Genomic DNA, 20,564 nt, shown 5'->3' on the forward strand with positions numbered 1-20,564 from the left:
TGTGAAACTTGCAAAGTTACTTTCTCTATAAGTCTCAAGCACTCAAGGTTGATAAATGATAATCATTTTCAACAATCAAACAATAACCTTTTTCAGCATATCATTCTAGTATACATTACTACATATACACCACTCAAGCGACAATCTTTTTGTACAAATATTAATTTGTTCCATTAAAATTCATAGTACCATTAAAATTCATTGGACCACGACAAAATCTCATATCTCACTCGGATGTCTAACACTAGTTTCAAAATTCCCACATCACAAATGTATGTCTTATACTTATCACCGGTCCAACTCAAATATACTTCACAACTTCATATCAATTGAACTTTAACTGATACTCATTAACAACTAGAAGACAATCACTTAATTAATCTCAGATAAACCATCTAATTTTTTTTTTGACTCAAAATAAGGATATTCATTCATTCCAATAATTGATACAGTACATCACATGCAAATACAAATTCAACATAGCTAAAAACAAAAAGGATGAAACTGCAAACAATCTCACAACATCCATGTTAATAGCATACAACGGCAATTGCAATATGCCTACAAATAATATAATATGATAAAAGTCACCAGAATGTCCATGCTTCCGGATCTGCAACGATGATGCCCAAATCATTGATCGAATCTGCAATTGATTGAAATCTACCTTTCAAAATGAACCAAACGAACACCGCAACAAGACGGACAAACAAACGCCGTAACAATGACGACCACCAACAAAGCGCCGCACTCAGACGACGAAATCACAAAACAAGAAAAACAAAACTAAAAAACTTAATTTATGTGAAATCACTTATTTAAATGGAAAGAAAATAAAAAAAACAACTTAGAGGGGTGATTTTGGGTCAAAAATTGACCCAAAAACCACCCCTCCTTGGTGGATGATGAAGAAGAAAAGCAAAATAGGGTTAGAAGAGAGGGGGAGCGGCGGCTGTAACCTCAATATCTTCAAGTATTATAATTGTTGAATGTAAAATTAATGGATAAAAAGATAAACCACCTAATTAAAACTATGCCATTTTATCTTTTGATCATTAATTTTTTTTTTTTTTTTATATATGTCATCATTAATACTATTTATTTATATTTCACGTTTCTCAAAATTGACTACATTTAAGTATATATTAAATTGAATTTACATGGTGCATAGTATTGGGCCAGATACTAGAGATCCTCATAAAGAAGGCCCAAGAAAATGTTCGAAGGGGGAAAATGCATAGTAATTTGGCGCCATTTTTCGTATATACTCTCCGAAGCCCCCATTTCTCCCACCTCCCCCATCGGTGCTTCCTCCCTCATTCATTCATTCCTCTCCACCAAACCCTAACTCGCACCTCCATTTTCAATCCTTCAATGGCTTCAACTCCAAAGAAGTCTCGTCAATCACCCTCAAAATCCAAGCTCCGTTCACCAATTGCAGCGCCCGTTACTCCACACTCGTTACCTACACGCAGATCCACGCGCTTAAGCTCTCTCCTCACCGATTCTCCTAAAACTCCCAATCTAGTTGATGCATTCAACGAAACTCCCAAGAGAAGGAGAAGAATTGGTGAGAAAACTGAGCCTGTGGCGAAATCGAGGCTCGATTTCTCTCATAAAGATAAAGTTTCAACTCGAAATAGTTCAATTAAGGTAGAAAATGAAAAAGATTCTGCTCAATTTTTGAAGACGAGAAGCAAGAAGAGTGAATCTGATGAAATTCCGTTTGCTCCACAATCGCCGGAGCAATCGAAATCTGTAAAGAGGAAGAGGAAAGAGGAGGGTGAGAAAACGATTGAACTGTCGAAGAAGAGAAATGGGAAGGATGAATTGTTTGCTCCAACGTCGCCGGATCAATCGGAAACTAAGAAGAGAAAGAGAAAGAATGAGGTTGAGAAAACGGTTGTTACTCGAGCTAAAGCTGCGAGAAAAGAGGGCAAAATTGCGAAGGTGCAGTATTATAAAAAAGTTGTTTATGATGGTGGTGAATTTGAAGTTGGGGATGATGTTTATGTGAAAAGGAGAGAAGATGCTACTTCTGATGAGGAAGATCCTGAAATGGAGGATTGTAAGTTATGTTTTAGTTCTGGGGATGAAATCATGATTGAGTGTGATAGTTGTTTGGGTGGGTTTCATTTGAAATGCTTGACGCCGCCGTTGAAGGATGTTCCTGAAGGGGATTGGATTTGTGAGATCTGCGAGGGTCGTAAGATGGGTAAAGATGTTGATTTCCCAAAGCCTCCGGAAGGTAAGAAGCTTGTTAGGACAATGCGTCAGAAGCTTCATTCAAGCGATTTGTGGGCTGCTCGAATTGAGAGGTATTATATATTGTATATTTTATTGCTCAATCACATAATAGTATGTTGTTTTATTTTCAGTTTATTAGATAGTAATCATGTCATGTCTACGCCGATTATAGGGTTTATTTACATTTGTTTAATGTGAGCAGTATATGGAAGGAAGTGGATGGCTGCTATTGGTGTCGGGTACGGTGGTATATGATTCCAGAAGAGACTTCTGTTGGGCGACAGCCACATAATTTGAGCAGAGAGTTATATCGGACCAATGATTTTGCAAAAATTGAGGTGATGAATCTTAAATGATTTAGTTGTTTGTATACTGTATTAGCGAAGTGCCACTATGGAATGAAAGCGTCGTAGTTTTTCTTACAATCGATCAATCAATTAGCACAAATTGAACATAACATGTTTAGTGGTACACCTTGAAAATTTTGGAACATCTAGATGGCTTGAGTTTTCTTCTCCACAGTCCATATCCATACTAAATTCAAGTTTGAATCTTACTCAGAAAAGAATGCTCAAGGTATCTTAGATGTATAAAAAATTGATAGAACTGGAGTTTATAATTGGGTAGATAGTAGCTGTCAATTATGGACTAATTGCTTACTTTGATAGATTGGTTACGTTCTTGATTATTTCAGCTTGGCATATCTACAATCATGTCTATACACATAGGTAAACTTTTATATGCCTTAACTTAACATCCTTGGGCTGGTTGGTTGATTTGTTTCTGGTAATAACTTGGAATTAGATTATAGCGTGCAATACCATACCCATGTTAATTTAAATAGTTGGAAAATAAGTTAAACTATTAAGTTCTATTGCGTTCCTGATTTTTTTTGGAATTTTTTGAATTCAATATGATATAATCAGATACAAAAAAGGTAACCAGACATAACTTGTGGTGCTGTATTTCACGACTATTATTAGTATTTCTATAGTCTCATGCATAATGTTCAGGGTAGTCAGAAAACTCTTCTTCCTTTTTTTCTCATCACGGTGCTTTTCTGTTCAATATAGATGGAATCGGTTCTCAGACATTGTTTTGTCATGACCCCTAAGGAGTATGCCAAAGCTAGTAATGAGGGAGATGATGTTTTCTTGTGCGAATATGAATATGACATCCGTTGGCACAGTTTCAAACGCCTGGCTGATATTGATGATGAAAGAGAGGTAACCATCTTAGAGAATATATGTACATGACCATTCTTCTCAAGAAAGGAGTTAACCGTTTAGCAGTGCTAATATTGATGAAGTTATTCGTACATGGTTGAATGGTGACAAGACCAGTCATTTAGCTGTGCTTGTACTGACATGTTTATATTTTTTACATGGTAGAATTCTGATGAGGGTGACAGTGACGAAGACTGGAATGCAGGCAAGGAATCAGACTCTGATACAGATGAAGATGTTGACTATGAAGAGGAAAATATTAAAATTGCACAATCTCAACCACCAACAAGCCATCAGTTAGCTGCAGTATGAATATTACTGTTCACTTGTATTAATTTTGTGTGTTTATGAGTTCCTATGGAAAATTAATGTTAAATGATACAGAATCTGCACAAGGGACGGTTCTCTGGACTTCAGAAGATAGGCACAAAAAGAATTCCAGAGCATATAAGGTCTCACAAACAGACTAATCTTGAAAGAGCAAAGGCATCACTGTTATTAGCTTCGCTGCCTAAATCTTTACCTTGTAGAAATAAGTATGTTGAAGTTTGAACATGATTTTTTAACAAAAATAAAGTATGTTGATTTATCTGTATTAAGTTACTATTTTACTATTACTAATCAAAACATGTGTTTATTTAGAGAAATGGACGAGATAACTACATTCATTAAAGGTGCTATTTCTGACAATCAATGTCTGGGTCGTTGCCTCTATATTCATGGTGTTCCGGGAACTGGCAAGGTACTATCTTCTAGAACTAGCTATGTTTTTTAGTCTAATATCAAGGGAGGCTTTACTTTAGCTATCACAAAGCAAATCTTATTTTTTACTCATTTTTTCCTTGTGTAACTCCAGACAATGAGTGTACTCTCAGTGATGAGGAGTTTGAGGTCAGAAGTTGATGCAGGAAACATCAAGCCGTACTGTTTTGTAGAGATTAATGGTCTGAAGTTGGCTTCGCCAGAGAATATTTATAAGGTAAAGTTCACAAAACTTATGCTGTTTTTGGTTTTATGAACACATTCCTTGGTTGTCTTATGGTTCTGACTTCCAATACTATTTTAGGTCATATATGAGGCATTAAATGGTCACAGAGTCGGATGGAAAGAGGCTCTCCGTTTGCTGAATGAGAGGTTTGTAGAAGGGAAGAAAACTGGAGGAGAGGCTGACCGACCATGTATTTTGCTCATTGATGAACTTGATCTTCTTGTAACCAGAAACCAGTCGGTAACTAACAAATCCTCTTGCAAGAAACTTTTTATTAGGTTCACATTCTTTATTATTATATACAATCAGATTGGCATGACTTTCCTTTAATCACAGGTTCTGTACAATATCCTTGACTGGCCTACCAAGCCACATTCCAAGCTGATTGTGATAGGTTAGATTTACGTTCATGTGAATTATATTTACAGAATTATGATCGTCTAGCTAAATAGATGTAATATCAAATAGTGGGATCACAAGAATTCAGGTGATTATAACAACTACAGTGGCTTTGTGGACTGCAAAAACTTATTCTTTTGTATTAATGTGATGAATTCAGGAATAGCAAATACAATGGATCTTCCAGAGAAGTTACTTCCTCGTATATCAAGCCGAATGGGCATCCAGAGGCTCTGCTTTGCCCCATATAATTATCAGCAGCTTCAAGAAATCATTTCGAGTCGCCTCAATGGAATTGATATATTTGAAAAACAGGCTATGGAATTTGCTTCAAGAAAGGTTAGTCTCCAAGTCATTTGAAGATTGGTTTCCTTTAATCTTATATGCACAATGTACACTTAATTTGGTACAATTGCTTGTTTATTTACATATGAAATGATCTTTATTTATCCAGGTTGCAGCTATCTCTGGAGATGCACGCCGTGCTTTGGAAATATGCAGACGTGCAGCTGAAATTGCAGATTATCGCATGAAGAAGCTAGCTTTAAATCCTGATAATGTTGCTGCAGGTATATTATGTGAACAAGCCCTATAGATTTAACATGTCATCACAGGAGAAAGGGGGATCACGTGATGTTTCCTACTTTACATGTTGGCAGCTAGTTGCCTACTTACACGTGCCTTCACAAAAGTGTCATTTGTTTTTATACATATTTGTAAACGATATGTGGATATATTAATAAGCCCGTATATACTAATAACTTAAAATTTAATATAAGCAAGTTTGATAATTCTTCTTCAACATAAACAACTCGATTACTCGAGAACAAAACAATATGAAATATTTCAATATCTATGCGATTTCAGGATCCAAGACCTAACTTCACACAATGATTTGTTTCATCTACCATATGCTGAAAGACTGATATTGTAAATTTAGTATTCTCTTTGACTGCATCAATATAATGAATCCTTTGTCACATGGCAGCGGCAAGAACTAACTGATTCTCCATTTTTTTTTATGGAAATACAAATAGCCAACATCACTTGTAAGCACACATTCTTTATGTCCGAGGTAGTTCTTAATCCCACTAATTCATTTGTGTCTGCTCTCTAGGAAAGGGACTTGTTTGCATGGCAGACGTTGAAGCAGCCATTCAAGAAATGTTCCAAGCACCTCATATTCAAGTGAGTTGAAATTTGCAGTGTGCTAATATTTTAACTTGACATTTCATTCAAATAAATATTTTCCCAAGTGTTGTAAGATTCCTAATTAGTCCCGACTGTGAACCAAGTCATGTTGTTCAGTTATTAATATACATGATATATCAATACAAATGTTTTTGATGTAACTGAGATATTCACTTTTTAAAAAAAATGAGAGGTTTCTTTAACTGAGGATTATAACATGAACACAGACATTATTCTGTTTTATATGGCCTTGGTATACGGTAACTAAAAAATAACATGCATGCTATTTTAGTTTGTCAGATGTGACTGCTAATCTTGTGGATCAGTGATCATAGGGGATGGTAAATAAGTAAAATAGGAAATTAGTGGTAATCTCCTAAGCCAATTTGAGTTGTTTGGTTCAATTATTCGGAGAGTATTTATTTCATATTTGGACTTGAGTATTTAATGTGATTTTAAATATTTAATGAGTATTTATTTCATATTTGGACTTGAGTATTTAATGTGATCTTGAGTATTTCACATTTTATTTTAGTCTTACATCACATACATATTTTTATTGTGAAGGTGATGAAAAACTGTTCCAGACTTAGCAAAATTTTCCTGACAGCTATGGTGCACGAGCTTTACAAAACAGGAATGGGGGAAACCACTTTTGAAAAGGTCTGCTTCTGAAGCTTCTTTCTGTTAACTTAATTAATCTTGGTTGGCATTCGGATCATAAGTTTTTCACCTTTAAATTGAAAAGGTGGAATTTGCTTACAACCTTGGTTTTCAGCTCCTTTTCAGTTTAATAGCATTATGCAAAGTTTTTTATGCTTACATATGACTCAGAATATATTAATTGTCTTGGTGAACTTGAGGTTTTATATTCTGGTTTTGACTTTCTGATAGAAAAGGTGCTAATAGGAGCTTAATGCTAATTTGTATAAGTGCTCTTATGTAAGGTTTCATTTTAACAATGCAGTTGGCAACGACGGTTTCATGTATCTGTACCAGCAACGGAGAAGTGTTTCCTGGATATGATATCCTCCTGCAAGTTGGGTAAGACTTATGTTTGTTTCCTACTTGTTTCTGAGTCAAAGTGGCCATAGAGGGAAAACTGGGGAGGGGGGCAGGGTCTTGCTCTCTACTTGAATACAAGTAACAAACTGATTAACTGCTAAGTGTACGAGATCCATCCTAGCCGCATGTCTATTTTATCTAAGAAGCCCTTGTTCCATTTTTTGCAGCTGTAAGCTGGGTGAATGTAGGATCATTTTGTGTGAAGCAGGTGCCAAGCACAGGTTGCAAAAGTTGCAGCTAAATTTCCCGAGGTTATTTCTCAAATCCCTTCTTACTTCTTTAGCTGCTTGTGATGAAAAAACAGATGACGAAAAATATGACGAGTGATTTAAGTTCAATTAACCAACTCAATTATCCGTTTCCTTTAGTTTTAATTTTAATTATCATTTTCCTGTAATTCCATTAATTTGACTGGTTTCATTCTACTTTATGACAGTGATGATGTAACCTTTTCACTGAGAGACTGCAAAGATCTACCTTGGTTGTCCAAATATTTAATGTAGGAATGAAATTTTGATTCTGTTCTTAAAGAACATTTTTTTTCCAATAACTTTTGTTCAATTTTTTGTATTACTTACATAATTGTCGTCATCTCCGGTCCTTTTAAGTATACAAGTGTCAGTAATCACTGTTGTATGTTGGACCCTGGGCGGTCTATTTATGTATTACACCCTGTATTAAGCATTGTATTACCTGATGCAGCCCACATAAGGGGCGCATCTCAGCCACACTATTAAGACACTTGTATCTTTGTCATATCAGAACTAATAATACATTTTATTCTTTCAATTTTCTCAGTTTCTCCTTTTCTCTCTGGTTCAGTTTTAAAGGGTGTTTTGAAATAGTTGATGCTACAACTCCTGTTCTATGAAAAACGAGGCTTTTACTTTTTTGTTAAATTATTTTGGAAACCTTGAGTTTCTGTTAGAAGTTGCATGTTTGAATTATAGTTTACGAACCTAATATTTGTCAAAATGAGTCTGTAGTAATTTGGATATGTCATTACTGTAAAGGGTAAGTTCTATTTAATCATTTTTAGGTATACCTAAAAATGATAAATAACATAAAATCTTAATGATAAGCTGATGATGTTCCACAATGAAGTCGGCTTCTGTGTTTCTGCCTTATGCTCTACCGATCAATATATATACGGTCATGTGGACTTTAAGAAAGTGAACGGTTCCTATAATTGTGGTAACAATATTGTAAGCCTGAATACTGGTTCCTATTCATAAGGAAAAGAAAGAAAAACGTGCTCTGACCCAAGAATTTGACCAACAAATTATAATTACTTTTGAAATAGTATACAATAACAATAATAATTACACAACACTTAGTAGGTTAGGGAAGACAATGGCGTTTCCAGCTACAATTGTCATTCTTCCTTTAGGCACTCTTTTCATTCTTTCCGGCCTCATTGTTAACGTAATTCAGGTAAAAAAAAATCAATTCACAATCATTCATTAATTATTGTTTTATGTAATTAATTCTTCATGCACATGCATTTTCTTCTGGACATTCGGATCTAGTAATAACTCTTCAATATGAACCGTTAAAGAAAAGTAAACTGAAATTTAATTGGCCATTAGGATACATATTTACATAAGGTGCCATGCAATTGTGTCTTGCAACTTGTTGCACAATTCATATTCCTTTTAATTCATAACAATGAAGTTTGTTATTGTAAAACAATGTTTTAAAAATCGAACTGGATATCCAACCGATAAACCTCTAGATCATGTTTTAACCTCCTTAAGCTACTCTAACCAACCATGATCGAAATGCCAATAACCGAACCATTGTAAAAGTCAATTCAACGTTCAATCGGTTAAACTGTTGGTTTCGGTCTTTAAATAGTAAACTATATATGTGCATGCACATCAAATCAAATCTGTTGTATTTCTATGCACATAATCTTGATCAATGCTAGATACCTTGTTATATATGATCCCTTTGGTTGACTATTGGAAATTTAATATACAGATTCTCAGTTTTAATTTTAACTTTTGGTAAGTTGACATTATTATTTCATTTCACCTAATATCATACATATAATTATATTAATTTGCAGGTTGTCGTCTATGTCCTTTTTCGTCCAATATCAAGGTATTATTACAAAAAAATAAACAAAGTTCTCACAGAAGTACTGTGGTTGGAGCTCGTATGGTTAGTTGATTGGTGGGCAGGCGTCAAGGTGTGTCCTCTGCAGCTCAGAGTTATTAAATAGCGATTATAGCGGCCTTATAGTACTATTGCACTATTGTATAGTGAAATTTGAAAAAATCATTATTATTCTGCAATACGCTATTTAGTACAAAAAATATTATGAAATAGCGGTTATAGTCGTGCTATAGTAATGTGGCGTATTATTAGTATTTGAACAAATTGACAATACTTTTGCAACTGACTTTATGATGCACTTGGTTGCATACTATAGTCTAACTAGTTGAATGATTTTTGGATTGCAGATCGAACTATACGCAGATTCAGAAAATTTTGAAATATTTGGTAAGTTGACAGCCACTAAGTTCTTATATATCCTTTTTTTTTCTCTTAAATATTCTGCTGCTATAGGATCTCACAAATTTGCATTTTTATTTGAGAGAATTTTAGGTAAAGAAAATGCACTTCTGATCTGCAACCATAGGAGTGATATTGATTGGCTCATTGGATGGGTCTTAGCTCAGGTGCATCTTTGTTTTTCTTTGAAATTAAACCATTATTATATGTGTACATGCAATTTCATGCACTATTTGTTACCATTTCTTAGCTTATGTTTTCAATACATATATATATCATATGGATCATTCATGTGTGACAGCGTGTGGGTTGCCTTGGTAGCACTGTAGCCATTATGAAGAAAGAAGTCAAATACCTTCCTGTGAGTATTTGTTATAGAAATAGTTTATATATAAGCACTTAAATGATAAGCGCTTATGTTATAAACAATTAATTAATCTGTTTATCTAAATAGAGTTAGTGAGATGAAAATATGATCTTAACTGATGAATGCAGGTTCTAGGTTGGTCAATGTGGTTTGCTGATTTTTTATTTCTGGAAAGAAATTGGGCTAAAGATGAACAAACATTGAAGGTAAATCCAAAGAAATCACCCTAATATATATACATGTATTTGATATAATGTTCCTTATAAGAATTTTATTTATACATCTCTTGATTTTTGTTGGCAGTCAGGTTTTAAGCAGCAAGTGCGCAATCCAGTGCCTTTTTGGTTGGCTCTTTTTGTCGAAGGAACTCGCTTTACAAAGTCAAAACTTATAGCAGCTCAAGAATTTGCTACTTCAAGAGGGATGCCTATACCGAGAAATGTTTTGGTTCCTCGTACTAAGGTGAACAAAATTGACGCGCTAAGCACATATAAAGAGTAGTAGTATAATTTTTCACTGATATAGTGTAATCTATTTTTTAAGAATGCTTCATCATGCAGAAAAACTTAAAACTGAAAAATGAAAAGTCATTGCCCTTTTTTCTTTTGGAACTTTAAGCTTATAGGAGCAAACAGTGATATGACTGACTGTACTCACATTTTGATTTTTTTTTAGCTGATGATAAATATCTTTCATTGCTGATAATCTTTTTCCAGGGTTTTGTCACGGCTGTAACACAAACGCGAACATTCATTCCAGTCATATATGACTGCACATTTATGGTTTCAAAGAGTGAGCCTTCACCTACAATGTTGAAAATATTTAAAGGCATTCCTTCTACGGTAAGGCAGTGAAAACGTTGACAAAAGTTAGTAAATAAGTGATGTTTATATTTTTCTTCAAAATCAACATCTTTCCTAGTATGGTTGTTAGACTTTAGATTCTCTATTCCATGTAATCATTTTTATATGGATTATATGCACAATCCTGCAGCTGGTCCTCAACTCAATCTCGACCGTTGGACCAATCCATCTAACAACCGAGATTGTGTTAGACCGGGCTACAAATGCTAGAGGGTACAAGGTTATTTGTCTACCTTTATTTTGTGATTTTTAATTTATTCAATCTCATGAATATATTGTGCTCTTCAAAAGAAAACAAATGCTTCTTTTGTTGGACTCTTTGGTTTTGTTGTTGTTGTTAATATGACATTTGATACATCAAAATGGGTGAGATGATATTTGGCATACTTTAGTTTCATCAACTTATTTCATGAACCACAACTTAACCAGAAATAAACTTAGTATTATCTGTTAGATACTTTTATACAAATATTTGTAATTTTTCATAAAATAACCAAACCCTACCTTTTTTTCAGGTGAAGGTTCAAGTTAAGCGTCACAAAATGGAGGAACTTCCAGAAACAGCTGATGGCATTGCACAGTGGTGCAAAGACATTTTTATTGCCAAGGTATTACAAGTAAATGTTGCGTTCTTAAAGAGAATGTAACACTGCTCTTATGCATGAGATCAATTCTTGTACTGTGTGTAAATGTGTAAAGGAAGTGTTTTTTCTCACCAACCAGGATGCTTTACTGGAGAAATATAATACTACAGACATATTCAGTGAACTCGAACTTCAAGAAACTCGCCGGCCTAAAAGTTCTATAATGGTAAGTTGATATGTTTGGTTTTTGGTTTGAGAAAAGGTTTACCAGAGGAAAAATGACTGATGCTAATTTGATCTCATGCTAATTATGAACAGGTTATGCTAAGTTGGTCTTGTCTTCTTGGATTCCTTCTTTACGAATTCTTCAAGTGGTCTTCACTACTCTCCACATGGCAAGGAATTTTGTTTACAGTACTTTTCCTGGTAATTGTATCAGTTATTATGGAAATGCTCATTCAATCATCTCAATCAGAAAGTTCTAAACCCGCCAATTTACCTATACAAGACCCTATCAAGCAGAGGCTTCTTCAGACATGAGCAAAGATTCACCATTAGTTAATGTTAATCACATCACATGTCTTTATCTCATTAGGCTACATATGTACATTACATGTTTCTTGTCCCTAGCTTTTTGGTTTGAAAATGCAGGATTTGTTAGGTAAAATAATGTTATTGATATCAGAACTAGTTCGCTTCGTCTGGCGTGTATTATTTTTGGGTTAAAACTTAAGACAGACTGTAATTTGTTACTTTTTTTTTTTAAGTGATTATGAAAACTGAATAACTATAAGAGCTCGAGTGTATAAATATAATATTATTCCTGTAAGCATAGTAACAAAGATATGTATTTTAACACAATTCTTGTATCAGAAAAGTAATATTAATGGCAAGGAACTGATGATCAATGAAAAAGAAAGAAAAAGCTGTGGAGATTTAAATATTTCATTTAGATGATACCATTGCATTGCCCTATTTTCCCAATGCATCGTTAACACATATACATGTCTAGAATCCTTAAAGCATATAGACGAGAAATCACCGACATTTTTTTGCCCATCTTCATGAATTTCCTTTGTTCTATGTCACCTCAATGAAGCAATGGCTGGTATACTCCTTGAAAACACTTACCTCTTCTTCGATTTCTTCGAACCTTCCTTTATGCTACTGCAAAATTTGGCACATGATATATTTTACATATTAGAAGTTAAAGAGACTATTAGAAGCTCCAAGTTAAAAGAATTATCTTAGATGGAACAGAAAGTGTGTGTGAAATCATGTAAGAAGACTAATAGAAGTTCCAAGTTAAAATTTATCAGATGGAGGATAGCCTATAAATTAAGGTAGAGGTAAACTTAGAAAGACTTAGAATCAAGCTATTTAAATTGATTTTGAATTTAATGGCCTTTCTAAAGAATTGGTTTGAACAAAAATAACTTAAGGTATCATCTGATCATTTAATCAATCTCACTTATAGGAAGAGGTATTGATTGTGGTTATTACTTTTCTCAAAAGGATAAGGTCAAAACCATTACAAAAAGTGATATTCGAAACCATAATAGGTAAAATACAAGACATGCATCTGCGGTGAATGTTATCTTTCCCTCGCTTTGAATGCAGAGAACTTTTACAGTGTTTGGTTAGAGAGAAATGGATGGGAGAAGGAGTATTTTAAATCTTGTCCGGTTCCATTTTTTATAGAGATGCGAGGAGCCAAATCCCTATAACGCATTTTTTGCCCTCTCCCCTAGGGGACTCGGAGGGGCGAAAATATAGGTTTATATAATTTTAAAGGTATTAACCAAACAAAAATAGGGTATGTTGCCTCCCCTCCCTACTATCAACCAAACAAAACATCTCATTAAATATATCTCCTTCCCTTTTCCATCCCTTCATTTGAACCAAATAGACCCTCCAAGCATATTAATGCCTTGTTTCAGCTTCATGAATGATAGATAAGTTTTAAGTATAACTAAGATTTATCTATAGTCCGTATATATATGAGAAAGAGACAATAGATACCTTGGCTTGGAATCAGTTGCAGTTGATGGAGAGGGTGCTTTGGTTTTACCACTACCGGAAACAACCTCGTCCATGCTTTGTCCTTGTCGTCTGTACCTACCACCGGAAGCCACAAATCCAGGACATGGCCTGTAAGCCTTTATAGGCCACCATCCAAAGCCGGGCACCGTTGCAATACCACCTTGCATTCTTCCTTCACCATTGCATCCTTTCTCTATTTCTTGACTTCCACATGCTTTACAACCACTGTTAAAACATGTTCAGCAACTACACACCTCAAAATAAGTTGCTATCTTTTTTCTACGTGACAGAAAAAGACACCAACCATATAGCAATTTATTTATTTATTTTGAAAAATTATATAGTAAGTTTTTTGTTATTAGCTGATAATTTAAGAGATTTAAAATGGAATAATGGATGGTACCTCTGTTTGGAGGATAATTCTGATTGAATAGGAGCATCAAGTTCTTCTTCATCTGGTGAAGAAGAAATGAGGGAAGTTGGAGTAGAAGAAGGAGGAACAAGTATCTTACAAAAAGAAGGGTAAGTAGTAGTAGCTGGCCATGAATTTTTTGGCTTATACAGTTGAACCTTATGATGATAATGTTGAGGTGTTGGAACTGAGAAGAAAGCCATAGTCATTCTTTTTCTCTTTCTCTCTCTTGGGGACGAGTAATGTGAGCCACTCTTTTAATTCTACCTATCCTAAAGTTCAAAGCACTCACTCTATCAGAATAAGGCTGTTAATGAGGTAGCCATTAAGCTATTTCATCCTTAAATTTCCCCATACATTCAATTTTTATTTTTATTTTATCAAAAGTCTAGTGATCCAAATTTCACTATTAATTTTTTTTTAGCAACTCTGCAGTAGTAATATTGACGTGTAGAACAAAAATCTAGATTATATCCTTCAACAAAAAAAAAAAATCTAGATTATAAACCGCACCTAACAAATTATGATTCCCATGTAAAAAAAAATTATCATTACCACAGATTCCACAATATTTCTTAGATCGTAATTTTCTTTTGATTATATTACTTCAAACTGATGTAAACAATCTGATAAGTTTGACAGCATTGTTGGAGGTTTATATAAAAGCAGTACTTTTCGGACCATCAATTCTTAATCATTAATAATCTTGCTTTACGGCAAAATCATCATTTGTTAGCATTAGTTTCGAAATTTTACTCGGCAAAAGATACACAATAGTACTAGAACTAGATTGCACAAAAAATGGAGAATGCTTTTGCATTTGCTCCCGCGACTGCTTGGTTTACACAAGTATCGCCTTAAATTAACATTTGATTCCAGCTAACGGCCCTAATCCAACCTTTATTCACAGAATCACATGTAATCTTTTTCATCCATCTTTTGTATTTACTTTAATCCACTTACTCTAATTATAACTCTTTTCTGGCTCGGAAGTCAAACAAACAAACAAAAAAACTCTTTCCTGGCCCCACTGCAATTTCCTGTATTATATACAGAGTATATGAAAATAAAACTGAGATTCAAAACTTCAAAAATAAAAGGATCTTCCAATTATGAAAATTTCAAGCATCTTGCTTCTGCAAATAAACCCCTTCTGTAACCAGTATCAGACACAATAAATATCATCTCTTACTATTACCCCTGCATATTTTGTTACTCCAAATCCCCAGTCATCACAGAAATGTGATGATGAACCATATACCACTGTCCACTATGGAACTCAAAGACATTGGTCACATTGAACGGCCCTGCATCAATGTCAACAGATGTTCTCATGGTAACCCAAGCCATGTCTGTCAAGACCCGAGCACGTACATCCCGAACCTGAAAGTTCAATCCTTGCTCCCAGTTGAATATGAGTTGCCAGCTCTGCATTACTGAATTATACCTGCAGCATGGATTATTGTGTTACTCATAGTATTTGTTTGCACCATAAATACAGAAATCCAAATGAAGTAAAAGAGAAGTCTATAATCTCACAAAATTTGCAAGAACTCTAAAAAAAATTATTTATCCAATAAAAAATAAGACCTTCATTCCAAATTCCAATTATGAATACATTTTATCATAGTTCAAACTGTCGGTATCTGTTGAGTGACAAGCCCCTAAGTAACCGAAAACAGTTATAATATTGGCCTGAAACTAGTGCTAGAGAGCTCACTAGTTCAGTCAAAATATCCAGGCTAGAAAAACACTAATAAGAATTGAACTGATCATATTACTAGTCCTCTTGATGAGGTGTCTCCAGCGATATGAAAAAACCCTGCCTTAAAGAAATAAAGAGTGAGGAAAGGAAAGAGTGCTTCAGGTGGATATCTACTGAGAACCAAATTATACTCTGTTTCTAAATTACTGTCATTTCAGTTTTTCCGCACATTAAAAAAACAATAAGTGAAAGCATGAGTAACAATTTTATAAAATCATCCTTATTAACCATTGGGTGATGATCATTGTCATCAATACAAGGTCTTACTGTTTCTGTATAAATACAAGACCAGTTCAGATTTGGATTACCCGCAAACAAAAAAATACTGAACTAAGTCGTATACAAGGATCCAAGAACTTCTGCCAATTTAATATACACAGGACCCAACAAAAAATTCTTCCATGTAAGCACAATCATGAAAGTGCCGAGCATGGTTGTTAAGCGCAAGAGGAAGATCCTACCATTTTGCTACCTCCACCGTGTCGGAGCGGAACAAAAATCACCGGAGGCCGGAGCAGTGAGAGAGCAGAGGAAAATTGTAAACGCGTGGGAGCGACGCTTTGTCTCACACTGTTTTGACCCGTCAAAATCACACCTTTTTTGGCTCGAAAGTTGCCTTATCTTTTTCATTGCAAAGATGGATGCACTGAACTACACTTGTTTTTGGGACTCGCCAGTGCTTCCCCCAACTTGGGAAATTAGAATTGAATGCACAATTACGATTTCAATAGAAAATCATTACTTCCCAAACATTCGGTGGGTTTTAATTGGGAAATTAATTACTTCCCAACTTGGGAACGCTCTCATCTTTGCATTAGTATTCAGTGGTGGGAATTAATAAAAATTTGCCATAATTTATTTTAGGTCATCTTTGCTCTCATCTTTATAATTTAATCAATAAAAAATGTTTTTTCAGGATAAATATGTAATGCTAAGGTTTACGATCCTATACCCAAATGATCTTTGGTGGGATCCCAAGTTTGACAACCATGGCGCCAAGACCAAAAAACTAACACAAACAACATATCCCAATATAAGGAAACAATATTGACTATGCAAAATGGATAATTTTATAATAAATAAAAAAAGAAAAAGAGACCAATTACTTGTGAAACAAAAAGTCATACCCCGAAAAAAGTTCTCCTGTGGCATGGATGCACTTCACATAATCTGCATTTAGCCAAAAACGTCTCATTGCCTGAATGGACTTATCTCTAACAATATTGAAGAATTCTGTATTAACAATCACAATCGCTCTTGTGGCTGCATAGTAAGCCTTCCACCCATTGCTTGGTGTAACGCTGACTTGTTCCAAAGTGAAGTCCTAAAAGAGAATTTAAAAAAGATTACTATAGAAAGATACAGAGAAAAATGAGAATCACATAACTCATCTAAAAATTCCAACCCAAGTAATCATGCAAACTCTCAGTTAGACAGGACATATTATAGAATGTCCAGGTTCATGTCAATTTGCATTATTCCTTTATCATATAACATTATCATTTCACTTTTCACCAGTATCATTTCAAATTCATCAGCCCCTTCCTTGGATGCTAAAAACCAATAGGTCAGGGACAATAAGAAACGGAACATATGAGGACATTTGAAGGTATTTACATAATTATCCAACGAAAGGAACAACCAGCAATGTCAGACAAATCCGCTTTAAATAGCGGTCGTGGTAAGGATTTCACGATTTCGGCTGGTACGGATTGTGGTTGTCGTGGTGTGAATTAATCACAACCTCGGACAAAACTTATTAAAATTATTTGTAGATATGAAGTTATGAATTAGGGAAAAAGTTAAAAGGAGATAACACTGTAATTTATGTTCACATTTGTACTAAAAATGATATTTACCCATTTCAATAAAAAAAAACGGAATTATCCGTCTATTAACAGTTTGGCGCGGCCGTAACGGCATTTTGGCGAGGCTATAATGATTATTTTTCACTCTACGACAAAATAAAAACGGTAACTGCGCACGTTCCCTATACTGTTTTGTCGTGGCCAACCGTTTTTTAAAACCTTAAGTAATTCAAACACATGACAAAACAGCAGGCAAGTTGAGGCCCGAATGAATCAATTATTCAACTAAACCCTTTCATAGAAGGTTTCATCAGGCACAATTTCCTCATGCTTTCAAACATGCAAAATAACATTTTATTGATAATGGAAAAGCACATGCTCTGGACATCATCACATAATATTACAGTTAATTCAGCTCAAATATTGTTCTAACAGCAATTGTTCGAATCAAATGCGATGAATTCGATAATTTCAGTTTCGTCTATTGTTTTCTAAACCTATGAATTCAAAACAGAAAAAAAAAAAAAAACAAAAATTGCATGATGAGAAAGGAACTAACCTTGTGATAGAGTGCTTTCCAGGCATTATCATCGTTGGCAGCTTTTCGCATCAAAGAATTGGTCATTGAAAGACGACACAAACTAGGATAATCCAAGTAACTAAGCGCGTGCGTTGTAATCTCCGGAACAAGTTCCTCCATCATGGAAGAACCAGTACGACGATCAGCCAACACAACCGGCGCCGGAGTCTGACTGATCTCCATCATTTCAGAAACACCGCCGTTCAAGTAGGGCACAGCAACAGCGTCGGAATTGGAAGAGGCGCAGTTGCAGTGTTGTTTGCGTGACGGTGTGAATCTTCTGAACGAGAAGAGAGCGATGAAGAAACAGAGGGAAGTTACAGTAACGGCGAGGAGGAAAGGTTGGGAAAAGGAAGAGAAAATATCCATTGAAAAGACATGAAAACTTGGGATTCACAGAACATGAAAACCCTAAATTGAAACCCTAAATATTTGAAGAGGGAAATGGAAAAAAAAAAAAGGGGTAGGTAATAGTAGTAATGAGAATGAATTAGGGTTTTGTTTGGGTGTTGAAGTTGAAAGTGAAAATGGAAAACGCAGAGAGAGAGAGAGAGAGAGTGGGCGCTATGTACGTTACTCTCGCTTGGTTGCTCTCTCACTCAAAATGTCCAACCTTCTCATGATGATGAGCCTTCTTCTCAATCAAATAAGGAGTAACTAAAAATATATTTTATTTCTTTTCTTTTATAAATAATAATTTGGTGGTTAGAATTTTATTTTTAATACAAATAAGTGGGATGCGAGCGTGAATTTTGAGACTAGTTTAGGCGTCGTCTTCCGGACTTATGATGAACCACCAGGTGGTACGAACACGGAAGAGAAGCATATTCAACTCAATCTCGGCCTAAGAGCTATTCAAATAAGAGAATCAAAAGGTCAATGACCAATGGAGGATTTATCCATCGCTCCCCCAGATTCATCTTAAATCGACCGATATGCCAACTACAGTAAAATCATATTACATACACGAATAAAAAACAAAAAATGAAGTAAGCATTTTATAAGAGTTCGAGAGGTGGGGCTCTGACAGTTATCTCGAAGTAATACGAATTTGTCAACTTGAAAGGTGGGGCACTAGCCACCATAAAGGGGAAGTAAACGAATTTCGGAACAATAATCCATTTTAGCTCGAATGGTTTGTAGAGGACTCACCCACTATTATTACGAGAAAAAAACCCTGCCTTTTTCCTTCTAACCTATCAAAGGATAGTATGTTTGGTCATTGTGTTGTGGTTGTTCGTTGGCAATGTGCATTTAGGGTTGGCCGTGAAAACAAAAAGCTACTAGTTTTCACTAGTCATGCTGTAGTTTTCACTATGATTATGAACTCAATTGATGCCCATTCAATGAAAAAAGATTCCCTGCTCTCAGATTATCACGCTGTTACACGCAGTAATTGATATTTGTCGTTCGATAAAAAATCAACGGATGTGATCAATATTGCTGAAAAGATACAGTTTTAATATAAACTGTTCGATCTGACATTGACGACTGAGATCAAACACAGTGTGAAACTGTGTGATTTTTATACAGCAGCAAATCTTAATCCATTCAAATATATGCGAAGTTATGTTCACTGGGAGTGAGGACACCGGTATTTAAAATTTAATTATTATTTTATTTATAATAAAGTTTAATTATTTTTTTAACAATATTTAAAGTTTGATATACTATGCTGTAAAAGTATTTATTTAAAGTGATTTTTAACAATATTTTTTAATAAGTAGTGGACAAAAATATTTTGGTAATTTTGCAAAGCACGTGAGAAAATTGGTAGGGTACCAAAAGAAATTATCTTGAAAATTGGCTTCGACCAGTCCAATTGAGATTCAAATTTATGACCGGCTCAAGCTAAGAGAATTTCTTTTAGCACCATACAAATTTTCTCACGCGGCATGCAAAATTGCCAAAATGTCATGTTCGAGGTTTTAAGTAGGGGATGTGTAAAATCTTGAAAATTTCATGTTAGAGGTAATTATTTTCTCAAATTTTTCAATTTTTATAATGTTCGTTACTTAACCGGCGTTTAAAATCTCGAAATTTTCATTGTTAGGGTTTTTTTTTCCTCAAATTTCTCATTTTCATAATGTGAGCCGCTACTTAAGTAGCGGAAAAGTAAAATAAAAACCTCAAAGGACGCGTGAGAAGTTCGTAGGCTGCGAAAAACTCTCAATTTTTAAAACTCAAAGAAAAGTATTTTGTGAGGCCTGCCAATGTATTTAACTCCAATTTCTTTTGAAAAAAATATTTTTAAAACAACTTATCTATTTGCTACTCCCTCCGGACACAAATATAAGAAAAAAAAAACTTCAAATTTTGGACACAAATATAAGCAAAAGTTAACTACTTTTAAACTAATTAATATTATTATTCCTAATATACCCTTATTTAATCATTTCACTTTTCAAAAGTTTGTGATTTCCAAGGCATAAATCACTTTTCAAAAGGTAATATAGTAAACTTAACTCATGTTTTGCATTGAATCAAGAAAATTAACTACACTTAA

The 20,564-nt window shown here is 34.6% G+C and overlaps 4 protein-coding genes and 1 non-coding gene across 5 annotated transcripts; 3 read left to right on the forward strand and 2 right to left on the reverse strand.

Annotated features, from left to right (window-relative positions):
* Positions 1 to 1,192: 1,192 nt before the first annotated feature.
* On the forward strand, positions 1,193 to 7,905 carry LOC123915622 (origin of replication complex subunit 1A-like). Its single transcript, XM_045966811.1, has 16 exons — positions 1,193 to 2,318; positions 2,450 to 2,585; positions 3,321 to 3,473; positions 3,639 to 3,779; positions 3,858 to 4,009; positions 4,116 to 4,215; positions 4,330 to 4,452; positions 4,540 to 4,701; positions 4,798 to 4,855; positions 5,021 to 5,199; positions 5,315 to 5,429; positions 5,978 to 6,048; positions 6,619 to 6,714; positions 7,019 to 7,095; positions 7,284 to 7,367; positions 7,553 to 7,905. The coding sequence occupies exons 1-16, from the start codon at positions 1,234 to 1,236 to the stop codon at positions 7,617 to 7,619; spliced, it is 2,799 nt and encodes a 932-aa protein (XP_045822767.1). The 5' UTR covers positions 1,193 to 1,233; the 3' UTR covers positions 7,620 to 7,905.
* LOC123919222 lies at positions 3,381 to 3,458 on the forward strand. The gene has a single exon (XR_006813132.1). It is a non-coding gene; the product is annotated as a small nucleolar RNA snoR28 (small nucleolar RNA).
* Positions 7,906 to 8,469: 564 nt separating the features above from the next.
* Positions 8,470 to 11,990, forward strand: LOC123913667 (1-acyl-sn-glycerol-3-phosphate acyltransferase 3-like). Its single transcript, XM_045964482.1, has 11 exons — positions 8,470 to 8,550; positions 9,188 to 9,310; positions 9,585 to 9,624; positions 9,730 to 9,803; positions 9,938 to 9,997; positions 10,132 to 10,209; positions 10,307 to 10,465; positions 10,720 to 10,845; positions 11,382 to 11,474; positions 11,590 to 11,676; positions 11,769 to 11,990. The coding sequence occupies exons 1-11, from the start codon at positions 8,470 to 8,472 to the stop codon at positions 11,988 to 11,990; spliced, it is 1,143 nt and encodes a 380-aa protein (XP_045820438.1).
* Positions 11,991 to 12,252: 262 nt separating this feature from the next.
* Positions 12,253 to 14,226, reverse strand: LOC123915624. The gene is made up of 3 exons (XM_045966813.1): positions 13,897 to 14,226; positions 13,473 to 13,718; positions 12,253 to 12,617 (listed from the first exon to the last, which is right to left on the reverse strand). Exons 1-3 carry the CDS (start codon positions 14,112 to 14,114, stop codon positions 12,578 to 12,580), a joined length of 504 nt encoding a protein of 167 aa, XP_045822769.1. The 5' UTR covers positions 14,115 to 14,226; the 3' UTR covers positions 12,253 to 12,577.
* Positions 14,227 to 14,817: 591 nt separating this feature from the next.
* Positions 14,818 to 18,717, reverse strand: LOC123915623 (F-box protein SKIP8). Its single transcript, XM_045966812.1, has 3 exons — positions 18,038 to 18,717; positions 16,798 to 16,994; positions 14,818 to 15,352 (listed from the first exon to the last, which is right to left on the reverse strand). Exons 1-3 carry the CDS (start codon positions 18,425 to 18,427, stop codon positions 15,118 to 15,120), a joined length of 822 nt encoding a protein of 273 aa, XP_045822768.1. The 5' UTR covers positions 18,428 to 18,717; the 3' UTR covers positions 14,818 to 15,117.
* Positions 18,718 to 20,564: the final 1,847 nt, after the last annotated feature.

This window comes from Trifolium pratense, linkage group LG3 (assembly GCF_020283565.1).
Source record: "Trifolium pratense cultivar HEN17-A07 linkage group LG3, ARS_RC_1.1, whole genome shotgun sequence".
Taxonomy (NCBI): Eukaryota; Viridiplantae; Streptophyta; class Magnoliopsida; order Fabales; family Fabaceae; genus Trifolium; species Trifolium pratense.